The sequence below is a fragment of the Dunckerocampus dactyliophorus genome, chromosome 9 (assembly GCF_027744805.1).
Source record: "Dunckerocampus dactyliophorus isolate RoL2022-P2 chromosome 9, RoL_Ddac_1.1, whole genome shotgun sequence".
In the NCBI taxonomy this organism is placed as follows: domain Eukaryota; kingdom Metazoa; phylum Chordata; class Actinopteri; order Syngnathiformes; family Syngnathidae; genus Dunckerocampus; species Dunckerocampus dactyliophorus.
The window spans coordinates 21011071-21030457 of NC_072827.1; the positions used below are offsets into that span (position 1 = coordinate 21011071).

The following is a 19387-nucleotide window of genomic DNA, read 5'->3' on the forward strand; positions in this document are numbered from 1 at the left end:
TGTTGTATACAAATGTACAACATGTTGAATATGTACTGTGTGTGAGAGTGTACTGTAGTACAGCGTGCAGTATATTATTGCACATAGAGAGGTAAGACCAGTTTAACAATTGGTGGTGTGAGAGTTGTGCAAGAGTGTTAGGGCCACACTGGAAAGGGGAAAAAAAAAAAACAATAGTAAAATTATGAGAAAAAAAATGGTAATGTTCCGAGCAAAAGTGGTAATGTCACAAGAAAAAAGTGGTAATCTTATGGGAAGAAAAGGCGTATAGTTCAGATCTTCAATTAAATCTTCTCTTCAATCATCAGCATTACATGCAGCAAGCTGTGTTACAAGAGGAAAAGTCATATCTTTGAAATGGGACTTTTTTTTTTTATAGAAAAACATGAGTGTTACAACGTTGTGTTACAGTGGAACCCGTATAAGCCGACCACCCCTCTAAGTGGACCGACACATCAAGTCCTGATCCACGGGGTTCCTTCTTACCTAAAAGTGCCCACTTAAGCCAACGTCGGTACATGGTCGACAGCTCTTGTTGACATCAAATTAGAGACCGAAAAGAGTCATTTCAACGACAAATTGGTCCGTTCACGTCGACTCGTGTTGTGGTTTTAGAACGAGCGCTGTCAAATGATAAACATTTTTAACCAATCAAATTAATTAATCGTGATTAATCACCGTGTCACATGTCTGAAGTATATCCTCTTTTTTCTGTATTTTAGTGAAAGAAAGATAAATGACAAGGCAGGATTATATATATGTGTATGTATTAACGGCGCCAAATTAACTGAAAATTTAAATCAAGTTACGAGATGGCACACATGTCTGAAAATCTATTTACCTAACACTGGTTTCTTTAACAGCACAATATTTGAATCAGACTTGAACTGTGTTATTATGAGCAATGAGGAGTCGACACCACGTCATTTAAGATGAATTCACACGTTTTGAGTGAATTTTCTGGGATTTCCGAGCACACTTAAATGCAGCAAATTGTACTTCCGCACTAAGAGTCCCAAAGTGAGTGATAAGAATATCCACTTATTCTTTTTCTTGGCATTTATGTTTATTTAGACCACACATACACGCATAATAAAGAAGTTGTGATGTTCGGAGTGTCCGTGAATGCATCTAGTGGTCTGTCTAGTGACAATGAGGAAGTGTCGTTGCAATGATGAATGGACTACAGACATATTAGTTTGGTGTTGGATTGCACTGCTGCTGATGTGTTCAAGTAAGAATAAAGGTATAAAAGATTGTCAGACACTATGTGACTCTGTGGGGACCTACACTGTGCCGGCGTCTGTCGTCATAACGGAGCCGTGGCTTGCCATGATGCGTATGCATTAATTACGCTAACAACTTGAACGTGATTAATGCATATAAATCAGTTACCGCCGTATTCTTGACAGCCCTATTTATAAATTTACTTATATAACTTCGTTATTGCTCGCGTGTTTCTGTAAAAGCAGATTTGTGTTTATGTCAAAATCAATAAAAAAAAAACAACAACAAAAGGTTGGGGGGGGGGGGGGGGGCAGGAAAGGAACTGCCACTTATGCTCGAAGCGTCAGCATCAGACCAAAGGTCTTTGTGATTTTACGGTAGACTTGTCAGCCGTTCTTTCAAACCCCTTTCCGCAAACAAAATGCACAAATTTTAATTTTGCACTGATGGAGGCAAACCTGTTCAAAATGTTATTGGTTCAAAAATCCTAAATTATCGCCCATTGACTTTGTTTCTGGCCAAAGTCACAAGTAAATGTGCAAGCAATAGCTTGTTTTGGTTATGTCAACAACCACGTATGTCAACATGGGTCAGCCAATCCGAGGGATGTCGACCTAAACGGTTGGTGAAACCACAATAAAAAAGTCGTAATGTTGTTATTTGTTAACATGATGTCTTGGTGTTACGTGAAGGAAGTTGTGTTACAAGAGAAAAAGTCGTACTTTTTAGAGAGAGAAAAAAAAGTCCAAATCAAAAAAGTTCTAGCCTTACAAGAAAGACGAATCGGTGTTTGTAAGACTGAAGTCATATTACAAGAAAAAGTGAAATGAAAAATCAGATTTCTGGAGGAAAAAGTCTTAAAGTTACAGGAATCAAGTTGTAGGAGAGGAAAAAAACAAAAATGTTGCAGTTTTGCCAGAAAATGTTTAACAAATGTATGAGCAACCACGTAAAAGCAACTCCACACTGTAGGTACAAAGGTGTAACGATACCGTACATATCGTTATATTACAATTACATTCTTGTAAAAGTACTATTTACTGTCAAATGTTAAAGTACAGCTTTACTCTTGCAAAAATTGCGATTGTTCCCTTTTGCTTTAGTCGCATAAGATTATGATTGTGTTCTCTAAAAAAAAAAAAAAACCTGTCTAATTGATTTATGCATTTCAGTGTGGCCCTAAGACTAAACTAAATTAAAACAAACAGTTACTTTTTGGTCTGTTTCTCAAGTGTGACACATAATGGACAAAACCTTTTTTAATCAATTCATTTGAATGACCTTTGATCTCAACAATGTTCTGTTCTGGATGAATGGACAAAAATTCCCTCTTCTAAATTTTAGAAGGTGTCCTCGGAAATGCTGTTTTCGGTAAAAAAAAAAAAAAAGGGGGGGGGGGGGGGGACCAACTCCATATTTTGTTAGATTTTCACTTCCTGTTAATTGTAACGGGCAAACGTCCCAATACTTTTGATCATAGAGTGCATGTAGAGTATGTCGTCTTTGTGTTTATTTTCTCCATACCTGCAAGTCCTGAGAGAGACTCATTATTGAAATGATTATTATTAAATTTTATATATATATAATATATATAATATATAATATATAATATATATATAATATAATTATATATAATATATATATATAATTTTATATATATATACATTTGCAAGTATGCCCATTTGGAGTTTGTCATGTTCGAATAACTTTGTAACCATGTATGTTTAATAATAAGGTCTTATTCGCATTTGGTTTCCATGCAAAATGTCGGTGTCATGCGGCACATTTAATGTTTTATTATTTCAAATAAAAAAATGTAAAAGAAATTAAAAAGCTCAAACTACTCAAGCTCTCTGTCTTCTCAGTTGATTTTAATGATTTATTTATGGATCCGATATTTGGATTTGTCACCAACTTGCTGCCTATATGGTGGAGTCCTGTGCATGTAAGCGTTCCTACATTAGTGAAGTTGCACTGATAGCAAAAACCCAATTTTACAAGATACATTGTAAACAATCAAGGAAAAAAAAACAATAGTGAAGTCCATGTTTAGCTTCTGCAAGCGTGGTTGTGATGTCGTTCGTTGTCGTGACGTCCGGTGTTTTTTATTATCCGATCACCGTCAGGTCTCAGTACTCGGTCCCCACCCAGATTTCGCAAGCGTTCCCCGTCCATCCATCCCAGCACTCGCAAGTGCCGCAGTTGCACAGCCCGTTCCCTGAAAGGAGATAGGTAAAAGGTTGACGCGCCTTTTCGGAAGTGCCTCCAGGCCTGGTGGTGGCACCCTTCTGAGAAATCTAAAATACTATGAAAGTACTATCAAAAGGAATATACAACCAGAAAATATATATTGCTGCCCTTTGATATAAAACACAAGTTGACCTCAATGAGCAAAAAAGAAGCAATGTTGGAAGGATAAGCTCATATGCAATCCATGTAAAATACATTGCAAGAGGAGACTGAGGGCAGCGAGAGAATGCAGCGCTGCAACAAGGTGGAGACTGGAGTGTAATACTGCAGCGTCCAGAAATCCCCAGCAATATTGTAAGCTAATGCTAGCAAGCGTCCTCAAATTTTATCCAAGAGGAGACTGAGGGCAACAAGAAAGCGGAACTCTGCAGCAAAGTGGAGACTGTGGAGTATAATACTGCAGCGTCCAGAAATTCCCAGCAATATTGTAAGCTAATGCTAGCATGCGTCCTCAAATTTTATCCAAGAGGAGACTGAGGGCAGCAAGAAAGCGGAGACTGTGGAGTATAATACTGCATGAGCAGACCAGGCTAAAACCAGCATGTGTGTTTTTGTCTTTTCTAGCCGTGAATGCTCAAATGGGACAATGGCAACCAACTGACAGTAGGGACAAGAGCTGAGCTGAGAGGCACAGTGCAGTGGAAAAGGGAAAGCTGGTGCTCACCTGTGCATACCAGATCGTCGTGTTTGTCACACTCTCTGTCGTCACACTCACAGTACTCCCCGGATACCCACCAGTCTTTGGGGGAGCAGATACACTGCCCACAGTGACAGGAACCTGCAATACAGTTATTCATTATCATTTCATTTCATGTATTTGCAGTAGTTATTCTAGTCTTATTATTTATTTATTTTATTGATTTTAATTTTTGGATCCGTGTTACATTTTTTTTTTCTTACCTTTGCCACTGCACAGGACGCCGTCCGACGTCTCGCACAGCTCCTTGCTCTGGGCGTCGCTAATGTCACATGACCTGGGGAAGCGACACAGCTTGCCGAACCAGCCCTCCTGGCAGATGCAGCGTCCGCACGAACAGTAGCCGTGACCTGGCAGCGGAGGGCAGAAACGGCAAAAAAAGGTCATAGATGTACAACACTTTAGACTTCAGCTCAGTGAGCATCACAAAAAATTTAGCTCAACAAGTGGATTTTGATTTTTCTTTAGCTTTTTTGTGTGTTTTGGTTTTTCACGCCACCACAGAAGGTTCTTCATAGTTTAGGGTCAGTATTTCACCGCCTTTTGCCTGTGGACACATACACGATATCGTTGTACGTGTGTACCTCCGCAGACCTCTCCAGAGAGGTCTTCACACTGGCGGTCGTCACACTCGCAGTTCTTGCCATGAACTCGACTGTCCCCAGGTGGGTGACAGGTACACTGTCCACACTGGCACTGACCTACAAAGACACAGGGACAAGGTGTTCTCGTATCTTGGTCGTCTTTGTATTTAAAAAGGCATTACATTTCAGCTTGTTTTCTATTTCTGTTGGTCATTTTTCTCACCAAAAAATAATACAAGTAGAAATCATCTGTTCCAGGATCAAACTGTGGGCACATAAAGCGTTTGTCAACTATGCAGGCAATGGTTTGATTCAGGGGGGTCTGATTCAATTATCAACCTCAGCAGTCATGAAAATGTCATGTGATCAAGATTGTGACTACAAGAGGGTGCCCATGGCTGCTGCTGATGATACATTTTGTTGTGCATAGCCTATTTTGACACAAAATCAGCCTAATTTGCCAATGAAAACGACGTGCGTGTTTAACAGAAGACCTATACTTGCAAGGCATGAATAAAATCGCCTGCTGAATCCGAAGGTGCTGAGGTGAGCACGAGGGCGACCGTCAACATCAACAGACTTATTGGCTCATAATGGCTACTAAATAAACATCCAAAATGTGGAAGTATGATGAAAAGGTTAAAGACGACCCCAAGAAAGTAAAGTGCAACTTGTGTCAGCAGCTTCTTACGCGTGACAACCACCAGCAGCGCGTCATTTCAAACGGGTAAGGCTGTTACGCCAACTTCAATTTATATCCCGATTGTGGATTTTAATCGAATAAATTAGGCTGCTAACTGAGAGTTTTGGTAAGTTGTCTTTTTTTCATGTCGTTCCTATTCTGTGTGAAATGTCCGCTTGCTGACGGCGACCTTGTTTTGGTTTTGTCCATCTTGCTCTCTGATTTACTAACTAAATGAAGGCATTGAGGTGGAGAAAGGCCCAAATGAGATCTGTTTATTTGTAGGGAGGCCCATTAGCTGTCCTCTAAAACAACAACAATAACATTCAATGAGATTTGTCAACTATGGACAAAACCTGACAAAGTTTCACGATGGAAATCCTTTGTGGAAGACAGCCCTATAATATGATATACCATACAACAGAATAAATGCTTCTGGTAACAATGCGCGTGCTTTTTTGAACATTCTTAATTGTCATGCAAGTGTAAAAGGAAGTTAACTACTGTCAAATGAATGAAACACTACATATACTCCAAGCATAAAAGAAAGCATGTAGCTTGTGACCCACATTAGACTTCTTCAAAATACAGTCAAACCTGTCTTAGCGGCCACCTTTATAGAACGGCCACCTGCCTATAGCAGCCACTGAAAAATACCCCGCAGCAAATTTACATGTTATAGACCCTGTGTATAGCAGTCACCTGTCTAACGCAGCCAGCGGCCACCCATTTTGTCTCCCTTGGTCAATATCTGACTACATATAGCGGCCAAATTACCAACTCAAGTAGAAGCTTCATGCACGAAAAAGTTTCGTTTTTCAATCAATGAAGCCGTCGTGTGTAGACTTTAATTACTGAGTCCTAGCTCAGTCACAATCATTCACAAGAGACACAGAAACTGTCAGTTGTTCCACATAAAAAAGCCGTCTTCTTTTGAGCTCGCTATTTCCTGGTCAAACATGTAACTTTAAGAGCATTTGCACCAAAACATTACCGCAAATTAGGCTGGGAACAGGATGTGCTCCCAGCGACGCTACAATAAAAAAAAAAAACAACATATGCTAGCATGCATGCGGCAGCGGGAGCAAAACTGAGTTCGGTTGTACTTAATTGAAGTATTTTAGAATGTACTCACGTTATTTTTCATCAATCCTCATCCACAAATCCATCAAAGTCCTCATCTTCTGTATTCGACACAAAACAAAGCCGTCTTCTTTTCCGTTCGCTACTAGTCTGTTAACTTGTCAGTGTTATTCAGCTCCGAAGCAAAGAAGGAAACTTCTCCAACTTTATTTATTGAACGCGGCCACCAGACAGCAGCTCAAAACACACACACATCTCTCAACATCGTCTGTCCTTCCTGCTTGCCCACAAGGCAAAGGTTAAACAAGCCCCACTACATAGCTGTCCAGCCAATGCCTGTAAGAAATGACACCGTTTATTTCCTGGTGTGCACTGGTCAATACTGTAATGCTGCTTGTTGTGGGGAAGGAGAGACTCACGTCGCCGATGCACTTTAATGGCTTTATTAACAGCGGAGAACATTGCAGGACTTTACATCCACGCCAACATAAACACACTTCCCAACTCTCTCCAAACTCACAGCTAACACTGAGCCTAGCTCTCCTGCTCGGGACGCCCACCGTCACTTCCTGATGAACTAAAACTATAATGACAACTCTGCCGTATAAAAAGTAAAATATAAAAAACAAGCGTAAGACATTACTAGCACAGCTTTGTTCTGTGGGTCGTGGATATATTCTATCAGTTACTATTAAGCCTCTAGCTTCCTTTTAGTAAGTAAAAACCTTGGCTATGATTGCACTACATTGTCATGTAGACCTACAAAGTACACTTGGAAGAACAAGAGGTGAATAAATGTATTGCAACTGATGTGAAACTGATGAGGGGTAGGATTAAATAAGCTTTGCTTCTTCCTACTCCTTTTTGGACATGCAAAATTGTGAATTGTACAATGTGATGTGCTACTGTTTGACTCATATGCATGTTCAGGATGAATTAAAACCATGAACCATGAACAATGATAATAACAAGCCTCGTAGTGCTGTACAACTTTTATCCGCATTCGCAGTGCCCTCTACTGGTCAACATTATTATTATTATTATTATTATTATTATTTTCCGGTTTTTTTTTCTTTTTTTTTTTCTACTGGTCAACATTCAAACTGGACCCCAACCTGTCTATAGAGGCCACCTGTCTATAGCGGCCACTTTTGCAGACTCTCTCTAGTGGCCGCTATAGACAAGTTTGACTGTACATAAAATTATTATATTTGTACCCCCCTGCACGGTTTCTGATGCTATTTGGCATGAAAAAGCCGAAAATCATAACCATTTTGAGCTAAAATGTCAGGAACCTTTGCCTCGTTGGACATAAAGATAATAATCCCGCGACCGTAGAAAAACGCCAAATTTTGACGTTTTTTCACCCAAAACTTTTGATGCAATAGGGATAGAACAACATAATGGGTATGAAATTGAATCATTTTTAATGTTCTATTTGCAGAAACAATTCAAGTATACATTTGAAAAAAAAAAACAGATCATGTCCACAAAAATATCCAAATTACAAAAATATTGTGGTCATGTCACAATTAGACATCACAGTCACTTGTTCAGAGTTTGCTTCTTGAAGCTGTCAAATCGCTCACGGTTGTATTCCACAGCTCGAAGCAGGTCCCCTCTCTGTTGAGAATCTGTAGTAATGATGTTTGCAAAATAGCTCATCATCTTGACTCCCCGCTCAGCAATGTCATTCACTACTTTCACATTCCGGACATACTCCAGTGCCTTATTGTAACCATCACTCCCTGACCATGTGGACACAGGTTGCAGGAGCCAGTCACACTCGATGCCGAAGGTGTCAAGCAGAAGATGGCTCTCTGGGCCAATCAGATCAGGTAGAGTCGTCTTGGCTGTAACCTGAGGGAACACAGGTCTCCCTCCCCTGAAACTATCTGGCTTCTCAGTGGCGTGCAGCTTGGTGGCAATGTCCCGTTTATCTCCATCACTGAGCCTGGTGCTGAAGAGAGCAAATGGCACAACCTCTTGTGTCACGTACCACCTGTGGTTCTGAAGTTTCTGAAGCACTGCTTCTGCAATTTCTGGGTCGCTTCTCTTGAATTTGAGCATGTCCTTCCTGAATTGCAGATCATTCACGGGAGCATCAGCAGCAAACGTTGCGGTCATCCACATTGGCGTGTAGAACAGAGAGAGAAAGACATTGAGGCGTTCCAGCTTTGCCACAGTGTCATCATCATAGTGCATCTGCTCTGCAAACATGTACATTTTCATCCAGTAGATATTCCTGGCCATCCATCCGACCTGATGGATGGCTCCAGGATGACTCCAGTGGATGCCACGAGGAGGGGTCCCACTAAGCAGTATGACTGTCAGCTCTGCCATCTCACAATAATCTGCTCTTGGAGGCTTCTGAGAAGTCAGTATTCCCTGGAGCAGCTCCCCACACTCCGTCTTCTTCTCCTTCAGCCATCCCTGTTTGATGGACAGATTCTTGGAGTTGTCTGTAGTAAGATCTGTCCATGCATCCTTGAATGCTTTGAACCATGGATTGTCTGGACTCTTGACCTTTCCGAACAGCTTCTCCCAGGCAGCCCCAACCACAACCTCTAGGATGTGATGTCTACATGCTAAGTAGAAGACATTTCTATCCAACTGTTGCTCCAGTAGTTTAGCAGCTCCCTTGTGTACACCACTGTTGCTAGACGTTGTATCAAACACAAGGGCGTCACCACACCTGCAAGCCCCCATTCCTCCAGTAAATCTATGGAGGCTTCTGCCTGAGCCATTCCTGTTGAGCTGTCTATCACCGGTACTCCCAGAAGCTTGCCTTCAGGATATGTAGGTGGACCTGAGACAAGCACAACCAAAGTCTCTGACATGGTCCCAGGGTCACTTCCCAGGACATCTTTCAACATCTTGCCATCCCAGTAGAGCAGCGTACTGGGGAGGGTCCTCACTGAAGGCTATCATGTATTCTTGACTAATGTGGTACCTCGTCAGCATCCTGTTCCTTCTTGTTGTTGAGGCTGAGATTACAAACTTGTCCAGGTCTGTACAACCAGCCTTCAGAGTGGCAGAGACTAAGCCTCCGAATGCTGTGAAACCAGCATTTCGGAAAATGTGTATACATGAGAGCTTCTTGCTTCATGAGGCAAAGGTTCCCAATGTTTTAGAAAATAATGGTTGTGATGTTCGGCTTTTTCATGCCAAATAGCACCAGAAACCGTGCAGGGGGGTATAAATATAGGAATTTCATGTATTTCGAAGAAGTCTACACCCACATAGATCTTGTGCAGGTTCACGGCCACGACCGGGGATCTTTGTTTCGAAAAGGTTGGTGACCACTGCTATAACCTCTTCAGGAACCAAGTGGAACTACAAGACTAGCGGTACTGATAAACATTTGTGTAGCATTAAATTTAGTCACTTTTTGTGATGTCGAAACTTTTTCTCTGAAACTCGGTGAACTGAATATGGAGAGTACACATGCATGCAAAGACTAATTTTTCCTGTGGATCACGGCACCATCTGTGCGAGGGACCGAGTTACCATGACAACCACTGATGTCATAACACCCCTTGCCTTATTGATTGTGTATGGCCGTCAAAGGCTCCACACCTGGAGTGCCTGTATGTCTGTGTGCGTGTACGTGTGTGTGGGTGCGCGTGTGTGTGATGATGGTTTCACTTGTCACACTGCTCTCTGATAAAGTCACATCAAGAGAGACAATTTTGGCTACGTTTTCATGGCTACGCCTCCAGATGCACGTTGCAAATTGTCGCTGCTGGTTTGAGGGCGTAGCAAATTAAATTGTTTAATTTTGGAGCGTGGAGGCACAAGCTCTGTTACTAGGGCAGCATCGTGCACCCTCCTGGAAGAAGAGAGGGAATACAGATTGATGCAGAGGAGAAAGTGTTGCAGTTCAAGATTTCATTTGGGTTCGATTCTGTTGACTTTTTTGTGTTTTCATTGTCAAACGTTGTGAAGGGGAGTGGATTGACCGATTTTGATTGTACCACTGTAGTACCACAGACAAATGGTGTCAGAAGTGGGATCCAGAGATGGGTGAAGCACGTGGATGATTGGATTGGGGCATGAGCTGGCGAGGTAGTGTGCTGAGGGTACTACTTGTCTTAGTTTTATGGTGTCAGAAGTTGGATAGTTAGCCATGAGGTGGTCAGTGTCATCCTCTGTTTGAGGAACTCTTGGATCAAGTTTTGTAAGAAATCGTGTCAAAAGTGGGATCTATAGATGGGTGGGGAGCGAGGGTGATTGGAATTTAGCTCGGACCAGCTTCTGGAATATGGAGATAATGGGCTGAGGACACTAATTGTCTTAGTTCTGAGTCAAATTGTGTCAGAAGTGGGAGCCAGAGATGGGTGATGCAGTCGGATGATTGAAGTGAGGCATGGTCTGGCCTCCAAAATGGGGATGTAGTGGATGTAGTGTACTACTTATCTTGATTCTGTGGTGTCAGAAGTGGGATAGTTAGCCATGAGGATGTCGGTGGCATGCTCTGAAGAACTCTTGGATCAGTTGATCTATATGCAATAGACTTTGGAGATCTGTGAGATAAAGATTTTTGGAATGGGGCACAGGCTGACCACCTGGAGGGAAGGAAGGAAGGAATAAGAAGAAAGGAATAGAACATGCTGCCTCAGAGTTGAGGGTGCTTCTGGTAACAAATGGTGTCAGATGTGGCTTTGCAATTGGGTCACCCATAGCATTCATGGTGTGGTGGAACCTTTTTTCAGAGTATTAGAGCATCGTAGACACAACAAATGGTGTCAGTAGGATGGTTTTCAATAAGATCATTGGTAGTTCGAAGGAACCTTTCAACGTTTGGAGGATTTTTCTGGAAGTTTGGCGTTGTGATCAGTGTGTGGATTTCTCCACTTCATAGACTTGAGGTAAAATCCAAGTAATGGGAGATGGGCAACGTAATCAGGTGTTACTACAACCTTGTACACAATCTTTCTGGAGCCTGATGTTCTTGAGGGATTCTCATCTTCTGAGTTCCATGACAAACGGTGTCAGAAGCAGGATGTTTAGTCATGACGACCTTGTAAACAATATTTCCAGAGTTTTGTGATCAGTGTACAGGTATGTAAACCAGATAAACCTGCGTTCACATCCAGCTTGAGGGTACTAGTGCTCGGAAATGCAAGCAAAATGGTGTCAGAAGCGGGATGTTTAGCTGTAAGGTCATCCATGGCATGCACATTCATCCTGGAGTCACCCTGAACTTTGTTAAAAACATCCCAGGCAAGCTGTCTAAACGCCAACCCCAATAATAAGTCAGTCAGTCAGTGACCTTCAGCGTAGTTCCAAAGTGAGTGTAGCAGAGCCAGCTGGAGTTTAGTGAAGTGGGAAGTCATCGAGATGACACATACTGTAGGAGGCAAGGCGCGGAGGGAAATCACATCTTAAAATGTCAGTCATAGTCTGGTTTTTTGTTTCGCATCACCTCACTAAATAAGCTGCAACTGTCCTGCCTTTAACTCTGACCTTTTTTGTTGTTATCAAATGCCATCTGCGACCATTCCGCACATTAACATCCACTACAGAGGAATCCCGATGATGAAAGCAGGTGTTTCCTTCAGGAAATACCACAGGGAAAAAATTGCTTTTGTGAGGAAGAAAGGGAAAAAAATCTTCAAGCTGCTGGTTTACATTTCAGGGCTTTTCTACGCTCAAGCTGCCATCTGTGCTGTTCATTCATGCCCAGGCCATTTTCTCCATCTAGTCCCTCCTGTATGACTTCCCTCATCTTGCCACTAAAGCTGAGGTGATTGCAATGAAGTCCAGCCTCCAACAACACCCGGGGAGCAAACAGTGCATATAAAAACTGACTACACTAAAAAAAAAAAAAAAGTTCTGTTAATTGACTGACTTGAAGCTGTCAATGAATTAACAGCACCGTAATAGCTAAAAGCAATGCCATTTTTAATAGCAGGACTTGGATTCCCTTTCATGGTTCTGATTGAAACCGCTATTGTTCTGCTGCCAGCAGGAATCATTTAAAGGTATACCGCTGGAGGTGTTGAAGTTAATTAACTCTTCTGTCACATTAATCTGTGCTGTTTCTTTGTTTAATAGGGGGATGGTCCAGCAGTTGTCTTTTTACTGATGTCGAAAACATGACTCAAATAAATGTTTAAGAACGGGCTGTCTTATATTCAGATTGATACAATAATTCCTGCATTCTTGCATCCTATTAGAATGGAGGTCTATTTGAGGATATGCGGTATGTATTTAAGGACAATGTTAATGGTCTTTCCACTTAGTCACCATTCAAGTCATCTTAAACTATTAGAATGAGGTTCAACAAGAGTGTTCAGTAGGTGTCAGAGGTGTGACTCGAGTCACGCGACTTGGACTTCAGTCACAATTTTGATGACTTGGCACTCGACTTGACAATATCATCAAAGACTTGCAACTCGGCTTGGACTTTGGCATCAATGACCCGGGACTTGAATCAGACTTTAGTCTGATGACTTGAAAATATTGGCGATTTTCAGTGAGTGTGTTCAGTAAAATGTGTCCCCATTCAAAGTATTGAACTAACATGACCATAGTAATGCCGCTTTCCAAACAAGGGTGGCTTACATTTCTGTGAGCGGCAGGCTGCTGGAGAGTGGCAGTGATTACACCGGGATGTGTCAATATGCTACCTAGAAGAATTTAATTTACAATTCCAAATTACTTCAAAAAAAAAAAAAACAATTCCAAATTACAAGGTGGGCCGCACGGTGGCCTAGTGGTTAGCATGTTGGCTACACAGTCAGCAAATCGGGAAGATCTGCGTACGAATCTCCGTTGGACATCTCTGTGAGTTTGCATGTTCTCCCCGTGCGTGCGTGAGTTTTCTCCAGGTACTCCGGTTTCCTCCCACATTCCAAAAACATACATGTTAGGTTAACTGGCGACTCTAAATTGTCCATAGGTATGAATGTGAGTGTGAATATTTGTTTGTCTATATGTGCCCTGCGATTGACTGGCGACCAGTCCAGGGTGTACCCCGCCTCTCACCCCAAGTCAGCTCCGCAACCCTAGTGAGGATAACGGCATAGAAGATGGATGGATGGAAATTACAAGGTCATGGTATTTTATTTGGTAAACACTTAACAGTGCTTATGACGTGTAAGGACTCGAAGAAAAAAATTCAAGTCTATTTCTTTGGTCTTGACTCAACCTACCTTGTCTTGACTTGAGACTTGCTTGAGACTTCCAAAACACTGACTTTCTTCCACCTCTGGTATGTGTGCTCTGAGAGGCTAGCAAACCATTTGTCTTGTCAACAAATGAGCACTGTGAGACTCTATAATAAGTCGCATTGTTCCGGTGACCATTGTGTACTTGTATGGAACACTTCTGCACAGAGTGCTACATCATCACTTCCTGCTACACACAGGATGGAAACAAAAAAAAAGTTAGTGTGCCCAGCTTTTTATTCTAGTAGACGTTCTACAATCTATGTGGTTCCTTTGTATGTTTGTGTTGTCACTTTTAATTCACTATCACCCATCAAACAAGCTCCAGAGTCCATGAGAAGGAGTGAGCTGTATCGTTTCCCAATGTCGCAGCTATCGAGTTCGGATGTAAATATCGGCCTTTAAACGGTCGGGATCTGTGGGGGAAAATAACAAGCCTTCTCTGTCCAGCAGGTCCGCTAATGAATCATTCAGTGTGTCATAAATCTCCACACAGCCAGTTCAATGTGCCACCTTCAGGAAAATGATAACACTCCCTTCTGATCGAGAGGTATTCATTTCACAACACGCTTGTTATTCTACAATCCATTCAAAATAAGCACTAGAAACGGCCCATTTTTACACACACAGATGTGAGAGTGGAGTGCGGGGGGTTACCATGGCAACAGGAGCAAAAAGGGTTTACCTCGTCCGAAGCAGGGCAGCCTGGACGTTCCCCGGCACTTCTTCAGGCTACTCTCCAGAGACATGGAGCAAGCGAGAGGATGCTCGCACTTCTTTCCGGCCCATCCCTCCTTGCAGTCGCACCTGCCACAGTGACACTGACCGCGACCTGACAGTGAGGAAGAAAAGAGTGTTTCATACAGAGTGGAGTGGAAAGTAGACACAGCAAGTGTGTAGAAGTGAGAAAATGGTGGCATTTAAAACAGCTGGCTGTAGATCAAAGACAATACGATATAGAAAATAGTGGAAACTAGTCAACACATGTTCACATAAGCAGTGAGCATGCTACATTTAGCACTTTAACACATAATGATGGAAGTGTTTTCATTTTAAGGTCCCCTATTATGTTAGTATGTTTAATGATGTTCTAACAGTTCTATGTGTCTCTAGAGCCTGTTTATTAGCACCAACGTGAGAAAAATCTCCATCCCTTGTGTGCTCCACTTTTGAGAGAATAGACAGTGAAATGCTGGCTTTTGAAGTTTTGGGTTCTGACATGAAGGAAAAACCACCTTGACACAGCCTTTGACCCATAGCTAGATGGACCCACCTTGTGGATATACCCACTACTTCACAGAGCAAGTAAAACACATCTTAAAATAAAGCTCTGCCAACGATACGCCAGTTATAGAGACGTAGGATCTGTTTGATCGTATTGTTTTTCTTCAGCAAATAAGCTAGCCTAGCACGATGTTGCTGTTAAAATGTGAATGTCATGGCATCTATTACAAGTGCAGACTTGCAGTCTATATGTAAAAAGTAGGGCTGCCGATCGATTAAAATATTTGATCACGGTTAATCACATGTTGTCCGTAGTTAACTCACAATTAATCACAGATAGAGGCGTTTTTAATACACCTAGTATACCTTTAATACACCAATCAACATCAGAATGGACAATATGTTTGTTTTATGCATTTTTTTTTTATTAAACATTCTTTCTTTTTTCTTTTTTTTTTAAACAGCTCAACACAAAATGGAACTCAATGTATAAAAAACACAATGTACAACAAGTAGACATTGGTAAACTGTCCATCGCTCAAATATCATTCTCTTCAAACAAATAATCTTACAAAATATAATTGCCACTAACATTACGAATAAAGGTTTGCAAAAACATCCAGCAACTAAGTGAAATGAAAACAGCGTGTAAGAAAGTACTCAAGAACAGTCAGTAGTTTACAGAACTAGTACTGCGCCTAAGACTAGTACTAGTACTAGGACTACTACTGTAGTGCAGTCAGGCTATCGCTTATACTTCACTTCCAAACACTGTTTTAACGGAGACACACACATGCAAACACTCTTTTACACACACTTTATTGAAGTTTTCTTGGTCTGGCGAATGACACAACATGCAAGTTTTATTCTGTCCTCTTTGGCAAAGACAGTAGTTCAAGCACAATAAATTGTTAATAAATAATAATCATAACACTAATAAATTAATTCACAAGCCTTTAATGCCATCTTATTGAGCGCTGTGCGTGTGCTCGCTCACTTCCGCCCATGTCTCCACATACTAAGGTGACACAAGCCCTCAAAATAACTGTCTTCAGCTATGCCTGCCAGTAACTAGCAGCTCGTAACCCAAATTTTTGCTCGCGGTTCAAAGCAAAAAAATCAGTGGAGAGATGGTTTGTATCTAAAAAACAGTCGCTGTATAAATGACAATAAAAAGTACCTGTAGTGCTCCAGCAGTTTCTACAACTGAGTCCAGCAAGTGGCATTTCAGACTCGACGTACCCCGGTGACACCTCAACTCACAGCGACAGACAAAAATAACTTTGTTGAGAGAGCCATCTGCCATGGCTTTGAAGCTAAACTTACCATTTAAAATACCCTTTTATTTACCCATTTCTGCTCCGTATTTGTTTCCGCTTGTGGCTAAACATCAGCCGCAACGCAGCTGCATTTTCTGAAACTATAGCGTGGGCCGAGGGTCAAAAAGGATGTGCGCACATTAATCGTGTGTCGAAAAAAATGGTGGTGTTAAAGGGAATGTCTGTTCACTTCCTATTATTATTATTCCACATGAACTTTGACAGCCGTAGTAAAAAGTGGATAAAGTACACAATTGAGAGACAGGCGTCGACAAACCCAGCTCATTAGCATAAAAGCAACAGACACAAAATCGGCGTGTTCTTAAGAGGGCTTACTAAAAGCACTTTTAAACCGATTTTGGACAGCACACTTCCAAGGAAATATTGTGGAACCTCTGAGATTTACTTAAAATAGTTCCAAAACACATGTACGGCATCTTGTAACTGTTTTTAGCTCTCCAGGTAGAGGGCGCTCACCCGAGCAGAAGTCATCTGTGTACCGGTCATACGTGGAGTGGCAGTTCCTCTCGTCGCACTCGCAGGTGTCCCCATGAATATCCCCCCAGTCGCCGGAAGGATCCACGTCGTAGCAGCTACACTCCCCGCACACACAGGTGCCTATCACACATACACGCAACATAATTGCACACCTGCCTCCAACAGAATTGTTTTGAACCTCACTTTGTGCATTAATGCATGCATTCAGCCCCCAGCAATGCACAGCTGCTACTGTATAACAGCACCCTAAATAGAGCACTATTAGCGCCAAGAAGAGGGGGATGTCGGCTGACATATTTACTCAAATGCAGAGCGTATCAGGTAGCGATAAGGTTTTTTTTTTAACAATGACATAATATGAAATACAATTACTTCCCCCTGACAAATAATACGATTGAATTGAAATAAGACATTACTTTCTCTTTGAACTTGATCGTAAACACCAGCTTTACAGGTGCCACGTCTGCTTGGCAGGTGGTGTATGTTTTGCACATGTATAGCAACTGATGTGTTCATATTTTTGTTTTAGTTCATTTAATTGTATTTTTAAATGTGTGATTTTTGCAGTCTAATTTATATCAAGTTATACATATTTGTTAAATTCTTATATTATATTATATAACGTGGATTTAAACATTGCAGCCATAATACTGGATGTATAGCTCCATTTATGATGTGAGATAAATAAATAAAGTACATTTAGCAAAAAATAAAAATGAAGCTGAATACATTGAAATGAAATCAGCACTGTAATTGCTTTGTGCCCTCAAAGCAAAGTATGAGCAGACCTCGGTTGCTGCATATCTTGCCGTCTGGAGATGTGCATCTCCGCTTGCTCTCCCATGGGCTGATGTCACACTGGAATTCACATTTGTCTCCATGCCAACCAGCAGCACAGTAACAGTTTCCACAGTAACACTGGCCGTGCCCTGGAAGCACAGTACAACGTGCAACAGCCTCATCAGGTCAGTCCTGGTCCGGGGCCCTACGTTCGTCATCTTTTTGAGATGTCACCTACCTCCACACACCTCACCGGTGTCCTCGTCCAGGCACTCACTGTCGTCACATTCACAGAAACGTCCCGTCACCAGGCCTTTGTTGTCCTTGTTGGCGCACATGCAGTTGCCACAGTGGCAAGTCCCTGAAAGAAACGGAGACACTTAAAAGTCATTGACACTCAAACCTATGGTTTTTCTTTGGCTTTTGTGTGTTTTTTGTGATGTCACCACAAAAATGCTTAATTTAGGCCAAAATATGTAACATTTACTTAAACATAAGCCGTTCTCAACCTCGCGTTATAAATTCATGTATTTTGAAAAACTGACGTGAAGCTGTTAAATTTGAAGCGCCGTGTGGCGAGGGACGACCGTAGTGTTATTTTATTTTAGTTTGATTTCATTGTAATATACAGTGGCAAATTTCGCTTTATATTTGTATGACAGTAACAAATGTAATACAAAGTTACTTAAAACACTGCATGAAAGCTTTATAGTGTGTCTGCAACACAATTTTAACTGAAAATGCTGCATTTTAGCCCATAAATGGTATATATAACGGTCAGGATGCAATTTCAGGAGCAATTTCATATTTTAATTACTATAGAAATTTGAGGGCTTTTTTGTTTTATGTTCACATGTTACACATATGTTATATTTTCTCCCACAATCTTAATTTTTCTCCATAATTCCCCAGTATTATTTTCTTGACATTTATTTATCTAAAAATTATGCTTTGCCTATTTTCTACAAATTTTTATTTTGTTAAAAAAAATTGTATTGGTATTTTTTTGTTACAGTGGAACCTGGGTATGCCCCAGTTTGCATGTTTTTTGGTTAACGCCAAAAAATTTATGCCCAAATTTTGCCTCGGTTTGTGTGCATTTTCAAGTTAGCATACACTCGTCGTGTTATTAATACACCGCGTCAGTCCAATTGTGTTCGTACTGTATTTTATAACAAAACCTCCTAGTTAGCAGCTTGCTAATAAAAACAGGAACAGGAGAGTCAGCTCTGTTGCCCGTCTATGATGTCATCAGCGGGTGACCGTAATTCTTTGCTAACTAACACAGTTATGACGCAAAATGCGTTTTTATAGTTTTACATGCATAAAATTATTCTAAATTCCTGATGACAAATGAAAGGGATAAATGAACATAAATGAAATACGTGAGGTTACTTTTACCTTCACTGAAGGCATGACTGTTGCCAAAGACACGATGTGGCAGCAAGATCAACCATGAGTTATTTCTTGAATTTCATAGTGTTTCTCACCTTCTTTAGCAAATGCTGGCACTTGCAACTTTCTTTGGCTCCATTTTGGGTTATTTTGAAGCCGTGATCAAAGGAAAAGCAGAGACTTGAGGTGAACATTATTGAATTCAAGAAATAAGACAAAAGACAAAGGTGGTGTCCATGTTGATCTCGCTACCACATGGCGTCTTTGCCAACCACACGTCTCCATTGAAAGCAAAAATATCCTTAAATGTTCATTTATCCCTTTCATTCATCATTTATATGTACTTATCTGCATCTTCAATTGTTTGCTGCATGTGAGACTGGAATTGTAAAATGATCAAAACATGTTCATGGTAACATTTTGGGCTTTCTGGAAGGAATTCCTCGGATTTACATTGGGGAATGGGAATGGGA

At 41.2% G+C, this 19387-nt stretch overlaps 2 protein-coding genes across 4 annotated transcripts in view; one reads left to right on the top strand and one right to left on the bottom strand.

Moving 5' to 3' along the window:
* Positions 1-14709, top strand: part of fgf14 (fibroblast growth factor 14) — a 110787-nt gene extending 96078 nt beyond the window's left edge. For 2 of the 3 annotated variants that reach the window (XM_054786483.1, XM_054786481.1), the window contains exons 6-7: positions 14152-14248; positions 14329-14709. In XM_054786483.1, coding sequence (XP_054642458.1) covers positions 14152-14225 — 74 coding nt within the window. In that variant the 3' untranslated portion in view covers positions 14226-14248; positions 14329-14709. Of the gene's footprint in view, positions 1-4041; positions 7648-14151; positions 14249-14328 lie in introns of those variants that run through there. The other variant, XM_054786482.1, reaches the window with a different exon arrangement.
* Positions 2910-19387, bottom strand: part of itgbl1 (integrin, beta-like 1) — a 32109-nt gene continuing 15631 nt past the window's right edge. The window contains exons 4-11 of the mRNA XM_054786480.1: positions 17758-17880; positions 17528-17668; positions 16719-16859; positions 14384-14530; positions 4759-4875; positions 4378-4524; positions 4142-4255; positions 2910-3445 (exon numbers count right to left, since the gene is read on the bottom strand). Of these exons, the coding sequence (XP_054642455.1) occupies positions 3357-3445; positions 4142-4255; positions 4378-4524; positions 4759-4875; positions 14384-14530; positions 16719-16859; positions 17528-17668; positions 17758-17880 (1019 nt within the window). The 3' untranslated portion in view covers positions 2910-3356. The remainder of the gene's footprint in view (positions 3446-4141; positions 4256-4377; positions 4525-4758; positions 4876-14383; positions 14531-16718; positions 16860-17527; positions 17669-17757; positions 17881-19387) is intronic.